Below are 14820 nucleotides of genomic sequence, written 5' to 3'. Positions count from 1 at the left end.
TAAATCAAAACATCATAAATAAGGTCAAAATAAACTTTCAACAAATCAAAATAAAAGTAAAATGCATATTTCATTCACTTTATCAATGAATTTTAAAGCATAGTGATGTTGTGCACAAACCTCAAGCGAGGCGCCTCTTGGCCTCGACTCGGTTCCTCGGGTTCTTTCCCAGTATTCTTTCTAACTGAGGCACACAATTTTATAATGTTTCAGTACTAGAACTTAAAATAAATCCAAAATAAATTTAGCTTCACTCTTACCTAGCTCTAACGCGCTTAACTCGACGTTCTTGAAATTTTGTATTTCGGGTTACTATTCACTACACTATTCAAGTCAAATTGTTGACTTTCTAAGGCTTAATAGGTATGGGAACTCCAACTTCACCCACATACCACATTTTGGTCACTAAATTTGTTGGTTTTGGTCATTTTCTCAAAACTTAGGTCTTTTAGGCAAAATTGCCAATTTTCAGTTTTGGAGTCCTAAGTTGCACTGTTTCATTGGTCCTTTTACTGTTGGAATTTGGCAAAACTTTCTTCATAGAAAATGTTCCCTATTGTCTTAAGTTTATTCTCCTTTTTGAATCACTCCAATTGGAGTTTTGTAGCTCAAGTTATATCCAAATTACAGTTACTGTTCATGCTACAGATTTTTATTCTGGCAGATTTATTGATCCAAATTTGTTCAGCAATTTGATCAAGTTAAGCCCATAATTTCTAATTTTCTTCATATGAAATGTTCTACTATGCCTTAGGTTTCCATCGGTTCAAGAATCACTTAAATCGGAGTTTTCTAGAGAGAGTTATAGCCATTGAAACTTTACTGTTCATATGGTAAATCTGCAGTCTGCAGATTCAGTGATCCAACTTTGCTCAGTAATTTGATTGGGTTAATGGCATAATTTGAGTTGGTGTTCTTCATGAAAGTTTTAGGTCTATATCTCATCTAACCACTGGTAAAACTTCAGGTCATTTAGACGTACCTAGCTCGAGTTATAACCAATATTGTTCATTTGGTCAGTTATACAGAGGCAGACTATGATTTTTCAACTTTGGTCAATTTGTTCACTAGGTTTTGGTCACTTTTTGGGCATGCTTCCTAAATGAAAATTGTGTCATTTAGTGCCTATTTTCAGTCCCACTTGGTACCATACCAATTGGACTTATAAAATTTCATTTTTGGTCCCTCAAAGTTGATTTGGTCATGCTGCATACCCAATCCGAATTTGGCTTTGATTCAAACACTTCTAACACACTTAATTAGGTCACAAATGACCGTTTCTCACTTCACATTAGGTCAAAAACACCATTTCACCATTTCTCCAAATTTTATCTCCCAAACCCTAAGTCCAAAACCCTAACTTCCATGTTTAGCTCATTTCATGCAATTAAACTATATAAACCTCAACTACACCTTCAATCAAGCTTGCCTACCTTTTTAATTGTATCAAAATCCATCAATTTCAAGTTACCTCTAAGTTGGCTGAATTTCACTATGTTCCTAAATATGTTGTTTTTATTTTATTTTCATCAATACTAGTTCACTTCAAGTGCAAATTCATGAATATAAGGAGAATTGAGAGGATTCTTGACTAACCTTTAAGGAAGTATTCCCAAAGCTTCAATTCTTTCACTTTTTTCCCTCTTATTCTTCTTTAATCTTCTTTTCTAGGGTAACTTAGAAGCTTTTAGGGTTTAGGGTTGAAATTTGTGGGGAAGAATTAAGTTTTTCAAGCTTTAAAAGCTTGTTAATGGAGGAACCTTGGGAGAGAAAAGTGAGAGAGAGATGAGGACGTTTTTTGAAGAAGAAGAAATGATTTTATTTCTTTTTTTATGAATTTTTAAGTCTTATGGAAGACCAAAACTATAAATAAATAAATAAATTAATTATATTCTTTATGGCATCATGCATGAGGTCATGCATGATGTCATCACCTTTTGACTTTTCCATTTTCTATTTTTTTTCTATTTTTCTATTAGTTCTTTAATTTAATTCTCGATTCTGAAATTTTCTTTTCTCCGATTTTATTTGACAGTTAGGTCAGGAGTCAGCTCTCGGGGTCAATTGACTAAATTGCCCATCGCCGGTTCATCCCGGTTTGCAATTAATTCCATATTTCTTCTGGCTCTCTGACCTAATTATTTGACTGACTTAACAGTTCTTTTTCATGATTTTCTCTTTTCCACTGTGTTTATAAGGGTCCTAAGGACCGCGGCGTCATATTTTACCATTCGAAATTTGAGTTTAAAACGACTTCGCAGTCGTTCCCGATAAGGTTACCCATCGCTGTGACTCTCGGCTCGTTTAACTTCTTATGTTCTGTTTTTCTTGTTTATACTTAACTAATTAAACATTACTAATTAATTGTGTTTATGGCTTCTCTAGTTGTCTTAAGCGTGGTTCTAATCCCCTTAATTGTCCGGACCGACACCGATCACCGGAACAGTGAAATATACCAGGCTATACAAATGGGGGTGTTACAAAAGGAATGAGCAATTGCATTTCCATATAGTATTAGGGTAAATTTCAATAACTATCCCTGAACTTTTATGGTTGTAACACTATAGTTTTTAAACTTTAAAACGTAACATAAAACCTCCTAAACTTTCAAATTTTGCACAGTAAAATCCCTCTAACTTTCAATTACTGATTTTTCAGTTGAAAACTGATGTGAACAGCTCTTGCATGGCTCTTAGTCAACATTTCTCTCTCCTGTCTTATTCAAATTGTAAAATTATTCTCTCTGCATCTGAAAAATCATTATGTTTACAGTGAGAAAAGGGATTCAATTTACACATAACTTGAGAGAGAAAAGAGAAATATTGATTAAGCTCCACGCTAGAACTGTTCAGGTCAGCGTCTAACTGAAAAATAGATAATTAGAGGTTAGAGGGATTTTACTATGCAAAATTTGAAAGTTGAAGGGGTTTTATGTTATATTTTTAAGTTGAAGGACTACAATATTATAATAGATAAGTTCAGGGATGGTTGTCAAAATTTATCCTACAGTATTACTGCAATTTGTATGCAACTGCTTACTTTCTTCCATTTCACAATGCACAGCAATTCCTTTAATTTTTGAAAGTACTTGATCCTTGAGCAGGTTTTTGCTTGGGTAATTCATGATCAGAAAGATGGTTTTCTGTTTTCATTTTTATCGAAGTAATGGTGACTATAAATAAATCATCAATGGCCTTGTTATATGGCTATCATCAACTGCCATGGTAATGTGAGTTTCACTTAGATAAGCCTTGTCTTGTGGCTACCTGAGTGTGGCTTTACAAATTCTCTATCAGACTTTCTTTCTTTCTTCATCTCTCCTTCCTATCTCTCCTTCCGCCAACCTCTCTGTTTTCCTTTTCTTATGAGATGAAATGCTTCATTTTTATAGCTGAAGAGCTGTCATGTAGTAATGCTTATGGATGTCTTATGGCAGCTTTCATTGTCGGGGTTGCATGTATTTTCAATCATTTGCTGGATTAAAAAGTTTGCAGAAACATGGTTTTGCCTTTAATAACAATGGCGTTTAATGCTTATATTTTGTTGATGTATCATCTAAAATCTACTGAAAATGAATGAATAACACATAAATACAACTTACAGGATACATGCCCAAGAACATATATATATATATGCCATCGTTCCCCACAAGTACTAAGAAGCTCCAAAAATTGCTAAAAATGTTTGTAATGTATGTATCTTTACAAATTTCCATTGAAATTTTGATTTGCATCCGTCTGATTCACCTCTATTCCCCAAATGGCAATGATCATTTTTTTTTCTTATTATTTAAAATTATTAAAATATTTAATTTATAAAAAAATAAATATTTATTATTCTTTAATAAAATGTAATTTATAAATTTTTATTAATTATAGTAATTATATAATTATTTAAATTTTGTCCATTCAATATTTAACCCTGCGTCCGCCCTATTCAGAGCACCTGTTAAAAAAACAATAGCATAGCATGCATAAAAAGAAAAATAAAAAAAACCACAAAAAACCCATGAAACAAAATATAAACATGAAAACATAAAAAAATATATATATATACCCAATGAGGAAATTGAGAAAGGATAATATTTAACATTTTATTTTTTACTATACTTATTATTATATTTATTATTGTAAACAATTATTTTTAATAATATATGATTTTTTTTAAATGCAATATATTATTAAAATATTATATTATTACATTCTTGTAAAGAAATATTTAGAGAAAAATAATTAATAATTTTTTAAAATAAAATTTATTAATTTTAATAATCATATAATTATTCATAATTTTAATATAAATTTAAATTATATTTAACATAATTAATTATTTTTTATAATTTTTTTATAGTATGATTTTAAAATATAAAATATATATAAAAATAAATATTCAACGACTGGTTGTATATAAATGTATACATATTATATTATTTATGCCACAATTTAATTTTAATATTTTTGAATTCTAGTTAATTAATGGATATGAGATATTAAATTAAATTATATATTTAATGTGTCCTGACCCATAACTCAAACTAAAAGACCAATAGTAAGTGAGTATTAGTTATTTAGAGTTAGATCAATTAAATAATTAGTTTTATAAATGGGTGTTATTTATTGAATAGTTATAAATATTTAATACTTTTAAAATTATCTACCGAAGATAATTAATAGATAATGGATAAGTGGTGTAATAGTGTTAGTGAGTGAAAGTGGTAACGGGTGGTTATAGGTAGTTACAGGTAATGGCAAGTGGTGAGAGAAATGTGCAAACAGTGGGTGGTTTCTTAGAGGAACAGACTTGTAACTCTCTCTATAAACAGATACGTTGGGCTTTCTTTTAAGAGACAGTCAATCAACCAATCAACACGAGACAAGCACAGTGACTTAACTTTAATTTTCTCTTATTTGACCAATTTCTTTACAATTTTAGTAATTTTTTACTGTTGGGTATAGCATCAGATTTAATTTAAGTTTTTTATTTTCAATTTAAGCAAATAATTTGTATTTTCTCTATAAATATCTCAATTCTTGTAAGTAATCTTTTTAGTTTTCAATGTAATTTATGATTTTTTTGTTTATATTTTAATTCTAATAAATTTATTTTTAATTTTCATTGTCTGGTTACAATTCCTCACATATTTACATTTCAAGCAATTAGTCCATTTAATTTTTAATACTTAATTTACTTTTTATGCACATATTTAATTTTTGCAGTAATCAATTTACTTTTCAGTCAAGCCCAATTTAATTTTCTTGCAAATGATTTACTTTCAAGCAATCAACCCTTTAATTTTCCAAAGCATTCAATTTACTTTTCTTGCATATGTTTACGTTTTCAAGCTATTAAATTAATTTTCTTGCAAAGCTCTCAAACTCTATTTAATTTTTAATGCACATATTTACATTTCTCGCAATGTCCAGTCTTTACTTTTCAAACACAAATTTTCTTTTCAATGCACTTGCCTGCCTTTAGTTTTTCACAAGTGATCAAGTTTTTTTTAATTTTCAGACAAGCTGACTCAATAGAGATCCTGACAAAATGCATCTTAACAGAGTTAGAAAACTAAAGGGAAAATTCAATCCTTTTTCTTGCCAATGGAATTTAAAAGTCAGACCAACACAAATTTATTTTAAATTATGATCATACGTATTTCTGATACATCTACAATTTTGTTCACACGTGAAGAAATATTATATGTATTTTTAACACATATAAATTGAATAAAATCAATTTCAAGAAAACAGCTCAAGAGATTTTGATATGCTCGCGGCTTCTTCTATCTTTCCATCTTTCCCATATGCTTTCGCCTACCTTCCAAATCATGTGTCGTTTTTGTTAAATCTAGGACTTGCCTTTTTCTTGTTTCCACAACTACTTTATTCATTTTTTTGGCTATCTTTTTCTTGTTTCCATAACTACGTTTTTCTTTGATAAAAGCTCAACTCAAAATCCTTGCTGTACTTTGGAAATTCTATTGTCGTTTTTTCATTTGAGAATTCTTTTTATAAAATTAAAATTAAATCAATAAAATAATTATATAATATCTATAATTAATAATATTAATATCGAAAATTTATGATGTAATCTTACAAAATAAAGCAAACATCTTGAAACACAACATAGAATCCTTTCAACAGGGCTCTTGAATTGTTTTGATATGTCTCAATATCCAGTATCAAACTAAATTTAAAATTAAAAAGCCTTGAGAGAGATAAAAGAGAGAGGCATGCGTTTAACGTATATAGGAGAATATTAATTATATCGAGAATAGATGATTTATTGACCTGAATTTAAAATAAACTTAATATATTTAATTTTTTTCAAAATAATTTTAATAAAATATTATTATTTCAAAAAAAAATTTCTTTTATTCTAACTTTTACTTCTTTCTAAAATGTAAAATTTCATTTTATTTCTCTATTTTTATAGAGAGATAAAAAGATAAAAACTTTAAAAATTACTAGTTAAAGTATTTATAAATGATTAATAAATAATTAATTCGTTTAATTATAATTAATTTTTAGTATATTTTTTATTACAATTATTAAAAATATATTAAATAAAATATATAATAAAATTTTAAAAATTAAATGAAAATAGCCCATTTTGGCCTCCGTTAAAAAAAAAAAAAAAGGCTAAAAACTGGTTCCATTCCCGGATTCGCGTGTTCAAATGAGGCAAGAGCGCTGTGACAACAATGGTTGGACTTAGCTTTCTTTTGCTTTTTGAAGAATTTCTCTTAAATGCTGCATTGAGATGAGGCACGCACACATTGTTTCAAATGTCTCAATATCAATATCCACATCCTGGTTCTGTATTTCATTAAATTTTCAATTCTCTGTTTTCCTTTTCTGTTTATTTTGTTGCCAAGTTAGATGTGTATCAAGTTCACATGATTTTGAAATTCTGCTTGCTGGGTACCTTCCAAATGTTTGCTAATTTTTATATTTGATATCACATCCAGATGGAATTTATTCTATTTTGTTTTGGGTTCTGGGAGATCGGATAGAATCATAGAAAGTGGGTTAGAACCTGATTTTCTGTTACAAAGATAAGTGCATGACCAATGCACTATTGGTTTAAGAACTCAAGATGGATTTTTTAGACTGTACTAGTAAGCAATTGCACAAGTAATGTCTAATTCAGATATAGAGTCACTGTGAGGGAATGAACAATTGCATTTCCATACAATATTCCCACAATTTATATGCAACTGCTTACTTTCTTCCATTTCACAATGCACAGCAATTCCTTTAATTTTTGGAAGTGTTTGATCCTTGAGCAGGTTTTTGCTTCGGTAATACATGATCAGAAATATGGGTTTCTGTTCTCAGTTTTATCAAAGTAATGGTGACTATAAATAAATCATCAATGGCCTTGTTATATGGCTATCATCAACTGCCTTAGTAATGTGAGTTTCACTTAGGTAAGGCTTTTCATGTGGCTACCTGAGTGTGGCTTTACAACTTCTTAATCAGACTTTCTTTCTTTCTTTCTTTCTTCGTCTCCCCTTCCTACCTCTCTTTCTGTCAACCTCTCTGTTTTTCTTTTCTTATGAGGTGAAATGCTTCATTTTTATAGCCGAAGAGCTGTCATGTAGTAATGCTTATGGATGTCTTATGGCAGCTTTCTTTGTCAGGGTTGCATATATTTTCAATCATTTTCTGGATTGAAAAAGTTAAGGGCTTAATTTCATAAAAATATGCGGAAACATGATTTTGCCTTTAATAACAATGGCGTTTAATGCTTATATTTTGTTAATGTATCATCTAAAATCCACTGAAAATGAATGAATAACACATAAATACAACTTACAGGATACATCTCCGCGAACATTATATATACATATATATGCCATCATTCCCCACAAGTATTGAGAGGCTCCAAAAATTGCAAAAAATGTTTGGAATGTATGTACCTTTACAAATTTCCATTGAAATTTTGACTTGCATCTGTCTGATTGACCTCTATTCCCCAAATGGCAATGATAATTTTGCTGAAATTTTTAATGATGCTATGGAGCAACTTGAAATGAGCATCAAATGGTAGCTTCTTCTCATCATACCTGCACATTTATTGAACAAAGTATAGGTAAATTTGCGCAGTTCAAAATATTGTCATTTCTTACAGTCCATCTTTAGTCTTATTTTTGGATGCTCTACACGTCTTCTTATGTCAACTTAGGGATTTATTCTTTCCTTACAAACTAAATTCAGGTTTGAAGGATTTTGAATCTACAGAAGCTACTGCATTGGGCATTTTACCTCTTTCAACTTCCAATAGTAGGACTGACTGTCTCAAAAGCTTCAACAAGCAACTGCACTTTTCTTTTCCGAGCTGGAGTTAGTTTAGCAACAACTTGTTGAAGTGCATAATCGAGCATCCATTCATCAGCATTTTTCTTATCCTCCATATCTTGATGCCTTAAATGAACTTTTTCTGCCTCCTTCTCAGGGTCCAAGGGCAAGAATCGTGGCTCCCGCAAATTTATTTTTTCAACCTTTTCCAATGCCTTGATGAATCTCTTAAGAAGGATCAGCTTTTTCAGATTGCACCAGCTCTTCTGCGCTGGTGGTTTAGGTTTATTTCCCTCCTTGAATACAGCTTTTTCTTTTTCCGCTGTGGCACCGTTCTCAGAATTCAGGCATGGTTCTTTTGGATCCAGCATGGAGCTCTGCTCCACTTTTGTACTGTTAGATTCTCCATAACTCTCTTTGGGACAACCAATGTAAGTTGAGATGTAAAATACCCCTCCTTTATCAGGTTGCTTTTCAAGGTGCTCCTGATCTAGAATTACATCACTGCTGACTGAATGATCATTGGGTGAGTCATCTTGAATACCTGGAACCAGTATTTCATCGATTGCTTCTTCAACCATTCTTATGGCTTCAATCTGCTGGAGTTCAATCTTGTGGCTGCCTGCATTATGATTCTCCATATCTGTATCCTGAGAAAAACCTTCATAAGAACAATCATTATTCATTCCATAAGATGTGTTGGCATCATCTGCTTGTTCTTCCTTGTCTGGCTCCTTCTCAAGTAGACTTGCACTGCCTGAAACCATGTGCTTATATATTAAGTACCAAAGTCTCATATTTTTCTGCTTTTCCACCTGCTTTTCTTGTGCTAAATCAGCAGAACTGAATTTAGATTCTTCATGCGGAGTAAATTGTTGGAAAAACTTATTTTGAAGCACAGTTTGTCCTTCAGCGGCTTTAGATGATTCTTCCTGCAGTTTAGAGACAGAAACAGGAGTGTGTGCATTGTAATCTGCAATTGATCCTTCAAAATTTTTTGGGATTTGGCTTTTGGGTTCATCTGATCGTTCACCAGTGACAATGATTCGACAATCTGACTCCAATGTTTCACTGTTGAATTCAAAATCGCGATCTTGGACTTCTGAAGCAGAAAGCAAACTTACTTCTTTAGGCACTTCTTGGAGAACTTCTCCATTTAGTGAAACTTCATCATAAGAACTAGTTGCAACATCAGCTGACTTCGAAGGCTTGTCAAGTGCTTCTCTTAGCTCCACTAAACAGTAATTAATAGATGCAGGGTCATCATCTTTGGCAATGGAATTTTGGTCACCATTACCATGATTGAGATCTGCACCCTTTTGCTTCAAGCCTATGGAAGTGAATTCAGAAGTCAAAATAGTTGGTGCTGTATGAGTGGAACCAGATTCTGAGCTTGGTTCATTGAGCTCAGAACAAGACTCTGGAACATCCTCTTCTGCTGTGCAGGAGTCACTGACTTGGTCTTGCTCCTCTTTAGGGCGTGATGTTTTACAAAGAGAGATACCAAATTTGGTTTCTTTCCCTTTTCCAGAACCTGTTTCATGTGAGGAAGTAGTAAAAGTTTGAACTGGAGTTGCATGTGAAGAAGCATCTACATTAGACCTCGGACTCGTAGCTGTTTCCGGTAATGGAACTAATGTTTCAAATGCCTGAACAAGCAAAGCTACTTTTCTCTTCTGAGCTGGGGCTAGTGTAGAAATAACCTGTTGAAGTGCATAATCAAGCATCCATTCCTCAGAATTTTTTCTATCTTCCATGGTCTGATGGCGTAGATGAATCTTTTCTGCTTCAGGTTCAAGCTGTACTGGTAGATGCCGTGGCTTCTGAGGATTGAAGTTCCTCACTTTTTCCAACGCCTTAACAAATCTCTTGAGGATAATTATCTTTTTCAGATTACTCCAGCTCTTGGGTGCTTGCTGGTTAGACTTGCTTCCTATGTTGGATTGTGTTTTCCCTCCTTCTGGCTCATTTATATTATATTCTTTCAGCCCCATTTCTTCCTGATCTTGTACGATGCTTTCTTTACCTGAATCGAAGGAAGTTGACATCCTTATTTCCCCACTTGCACTATGAATATTTTCTCCCTTGTCTGAAATGCTGTCATTATTGATTGATTGATCATCAGATGAGTGGTCAGGAATTTCTGAGAGGATTTTATCAAATGCTTCCTGTACCAACTTAATGGCATTGCGTTGGTAAAGCTGAATCTTATGGCTGCCTCTATCATGATCATACACCTCCATGCCCTGATCTATTCCAGAAAAATGTGAACAAGAATCTGAATCGTTCATTGCAGGCAAGGTGTTTGCATCTTCCCCTTGTTCTTTCTTATCCATTTTATCAAGAGGTGGCAGCATTTCATCGTCTGAAGCAATACCTGATACCATATGTTGATATATCAGGTTCCACAATCCCACATGCTTTTGCTTTTCCCTTTGGGTTTTCTCTACTACCCAAGAGTTGCAATCAGGCTCTGAATCTGTCACTGGGAACTGATTGTCCTGCAGAGAATCTTCATTCCTTTCCTCAATCTGAGCAGTTTGTTCACCTAGTTGCTCACATATGGAAGCAGAAGAAATCATATCATTAATTGCTCTTGATTCCACAAATACATCAGTCGCTAGGCTTCTGGATTTATCAACTGGCTCTTTAGCTAAACTTGTTGAAGCCGTTGGCCCTGAAGTGTTCAGTTCTGAGTCACCTTTGTAAATATCAAATTTCAAACTTGAAATTCTGCCTTCATTGACATCTTGGTGAACTTTTCCACCCACTGGAATTTCCTCATGGCAGGTGCAAGCAATATCATCAAAGGGTCCGGGATCTTCGACATTTTGTAAGATGATATTTGTGTGCTCAGGATGATCAACAGTAAGAGAGTTGGATGCAGTAATTCCCTCTTCTTTCTTGTCTGTACAGTATACTTTACTTTCTGCTGTGGAAAACTCACTGAGCTGCTGTTTCTCTTTCAGACACAGATGAGGATGTGATACCTCTTCAAGCATATTCTCACCATCGCTTTCAGAATTGTTGGTATCTTCATCATCTCCACCATGAATGCTTTCTCCATTTAAGTCAGCTTTTGGTGCAGCCATTTTTCTGATTGCTCTGTTCTTATGGGCTGTTTCTGGAACTGCAGCATCTGTGTGGCAATCCATTTTCCTTGCCCGCATTCCTTTCTTTGTTTTACTAGAACGTTTTGCTCTGTGAAAGGATTGACTTTCCAATTTTATACTTCTCTGGGTCTTCAACTGACGTCGCCTCATTGATACAAAGCGTTTTAGTGGAGGTAAAGCAGGGTGGCGATGGCCGTGAAGTGAACAATAACTATATGTGCACACTTTCATGGCTGAAATTCCTTCAGATTCACTTCCTCCTGGTAGAAGCTCAAGACGGTCAGGAAACTTGGAATCCTTGAGAACTGAAGAACACGTTGCTTTTTGTATGCTTGAGTCGAGCATTTGGGAGCGTTTCTTCATGGAAGGCCTCTTTGTTCTTCTACTGTTCATTTTTGTTAAGATCCGTAGAGGTCTCAAAGAAGATGTTCTGGTTATGACCCTCATCGATTTGTTACCAGGAGCTAAACTTGGCTTTAAATTACTTAAACTTCTCTTACTTCTACCATTGCTGCTCAAACTAGATTCAAAATGACAAGAACTTGCCTGAAAATGAGCGTTCTTTACATCACAATAGCTCCTTTCCTTCAATTGATTAGATGACATATCTGCATCATTTGGTAAAACAATGGAAGATCGATTTCCAGCCTTGATTGATCTGGACTTCTTCAGTTTCCTCTTCATTTCAGGTCCCCCAGAAGACTTCCTCATCAAAGATCTCCTGAATTTTGTACTAGACAACCTTGTCAAACTCTTTAGAGGCTTAAAACTAGATCGCCTAACCAAAGTTCTTGATGATTTCTGCATGGAAAAGCAAATATTTGGTTAAGAACAAATGTTTTTTTTTTTGCCTAAAATTACTTCTACCAGAACTAGATTCCTATTTCAATATCGTGCCTGTAAACTCCCCTTCTTCGCATCAGAAGAAGTGGTGGTCTTCATATAATTAGGCGATGCATCTGATATTTCCACCTTATCAGGCTGCAGTGAACTTGCTGCATCACTTGCCAAGGTAGAGAGATAATCAAGTTGAACTCTTGCTTGTCTTGTGGTGAGCTTCAAACTTGGCAGTCTCACAAGCTTGATTGATCTCAACTTCTTCACTTTCCTCCTTGGCTCTGTTGCTCCCCTGTTCTTGATATCTTGATTCTGATCACATGAGGATGATGATTCAGTGGTCACAGACAAGCTTTCAGATGTGGTGGAATAATCAGAATCTGCTTCATTTACAAGCTCACTAGGATTCATTCTTTGAATCTTGAAGAGGACAACTGGTTTATTTTCAATTGGCAAGGAATGGAAAAACAAGAGAGTATTCTTTTTGATCTTAAACTTGAGACGGAGAATTCTGGTTTTGTGGGGGTTAGCAGAGTGCCACTCTAGAAGAAAGCTTATGCAAAGAAAGATTTCAAGATTACAAACATTGGAGACTCCAAAGCCAAAACTTCTCTGGGCTACAGTGGCTGGTTTTTCCTTTCGTAAGCTTTCTTTTTATTTTATTATTTTATTTTGTGAGAAGCAGCTTAGTGGCTTACTTTTAAATTTCAGCTTTTAATGAGTATGTCATGTTTGAATGTGATTTAGATGGAAACTAAGATGCCTAGACTTGTACAATGGGATGGAGGAATTGACCTGGCCTTGATTGACACTTGCTTTTGTTTATTTGAAGGTAAGACTCGTACCTTAGCACTTCAATTTCTTTTCTTGCACACATGGCCTCCAAATAGAAAATTCATATCCACTAATTAATCTTTTTATAATTCTTGCAAGTTAACCTTTGATCTGTAAAATTAATGAGGTGGACCTAGAACATTGCAAGTATGATTAAATATCGAGATTATTATCACATCACATCAAATCTCTGAGTTGGCCTCTCTTTATGACAAAACTGTTTTGTTATTTTCACTTTTATGTGATTTGAATTGTAAATATATTTTCCTAAACTTAAATTATAATTTGATTTAAAAATTTTATGTTGTGATTCAATTGAAATAAAATGATGTGTAATCTGAAATGATAGTGAAAGGTATGATTTGTAAAATATTTAAAAAATATATTGAGATTAATATTTGAACATTTTAAGTGATTATATTTTATATTTTTTATCATAATAAATTTTTTTTTGTCTTATTTTACTTATGAATATAGATTTTACGATATGTAACTATATAATTATCTGATTGTATATATTCTTTAAATTTATATATCTACTATAACAATAACATAATTACAAGTAAATAACTTGCAAGAAAATATTAATAACAAAATCTTTAATTTCTTTGGATGTTTAATTTGCATACAATCATGTTTGTTTGATTTTTATTTTTTAAAAAAATTTTTTAATTTAAAAAAATTAAATTATTTTATTCTAAATATAAGATTTAATTAAACAAATTAATTGAATTGAATTTTTATAAAATTTTAATTTGCAAATAAAGGTTATAGAAAAATATCATAATAGAAAGAATATTAGGTAATTAATTACAATTAATTTCGGGTGATAAAATTGGAAAAAAATAGCCATAATTAACAGTTGAGATAAGAATACAGATTTAAAGATTTGATGTGTTCTTTGACAATTTTAGCCAAAGAAATTTATGAGAGGAACATAAAACCGCGTTGCAATTTTTACGTTTTTAAGGTGGGTCACCATGCTTTGCTGGACACTGGAATCTATTGTGATTTCTGCAACTAACGCAATTGTCGGAGATCGGACGGTGTTGGGCCCTTCCCACTTGGTCTACACTATGTGATATTGAAGTAATATGATTTCCTTGGCTATTTCGTATTTTTCATGGCTCAGAATTTTTGCGTGATATGTGATTTGTCTTTACTGGTCCGTGGTGGTTGTACTCGACCATATAATGTGTTTACTCCCTCTTTTCTTTTTATAAGGATGGGCTTGTATCGTGGTTCATCATAATGAAATAAGTTACTAGCTCTTTTATATTACTCTTATGGTTTCTAAACTCTTTTTCTTCTTATGAAAACATGATTATTAAACATTCAAGGCGTATTAAGGTATTAAGAAGTCTTAAAATTTGGGTGCAAAGCATATATGCATTTTTCAGTGAGGTAAGGCATAAAAATAAAAAAATTTAAAAAATTCATATAAGTCAAATAAATGTAATAGTTTTCTTTTTTTTCTTTGACATATATTTTGAAATAAGTGTAGATATAATATTTTTGAAAAAAGATATTAACAATGAAAATATGAGAGGTCTGTGATCTTTAGTATACTGATTTGATGAGATTTTGATGACTATTTATTATTAGTGATATTAATTCTAAAAACTTTCAAATGTGTCAACATAAGATTTTTATAGATGAATAAATATTAAGTTGGTAGTACTTTTTACCGGTGAAAGTAATCATTAAAAGCGGTAATAAAGAGGATATGCCTTTCT

General features: G+C 32.6%; 1 protein-coding gene across 2 annotated transcripts; it reads right to left on the bottom strand.

Moving 5' to 3' along the window:
- Nucleotides 1-7719: 7719 nt before the first annotated feature.
- On the bottom strand, nt 7720-12876 carry LOC110652306 (calmodulin binding protein PICBP). 2 transcript variants are annotated; one of them, XM_058147262.1, is made up of 2 exons: nt 8268-12328; nt 7720-8068 (listed from the first exon to the last, which is right to left on the bottom strand). In XM_058147262.1, the coding sequence occupies exon 1, from the start codon at nt 12218-12220 to the stop codon at nt 8273-8275; it is 3948 nt and encodes a 1315-aa protein (XP_058003245.1). In that variant the 5' UTR covers nt 12221-12328; the 3' UTR covers nt 7720-8068; nt 8268-8272. The 2 variants fall into 2 exon arrangements, with proteins under 2 accessions (XP_058003245.1, XP_021663565.2); XM_021807873.2 differs by lacking the exon at nt 7720-8068 and having other exon boundaries at nt 8268-12214; nt 12311-12876.
- Nucleotides 12877-14820: the final 1944 nt, after the last annotated feature.

Source organism: Hevea brasiliensis, chromosome 5 (assembly GCF_030052815.1).
Source record: "Hevea brasiliensis isolate MT/VB/25A 57/8 chromosome 5, ASM3005281v1, whole genome shotgun sequence".
Lineage (NCBI taxonomy): Eukaryota > Viridiplantae > Streptophyta > Magnoliopsida > Malpighiales > Euphorbiaceae > Hevea > Hevea brasiliensis.
Note: the sequence above shows the minus strand (reverse complement) of the source record. Positions and strands in the feature narration are given on the sequence as shown.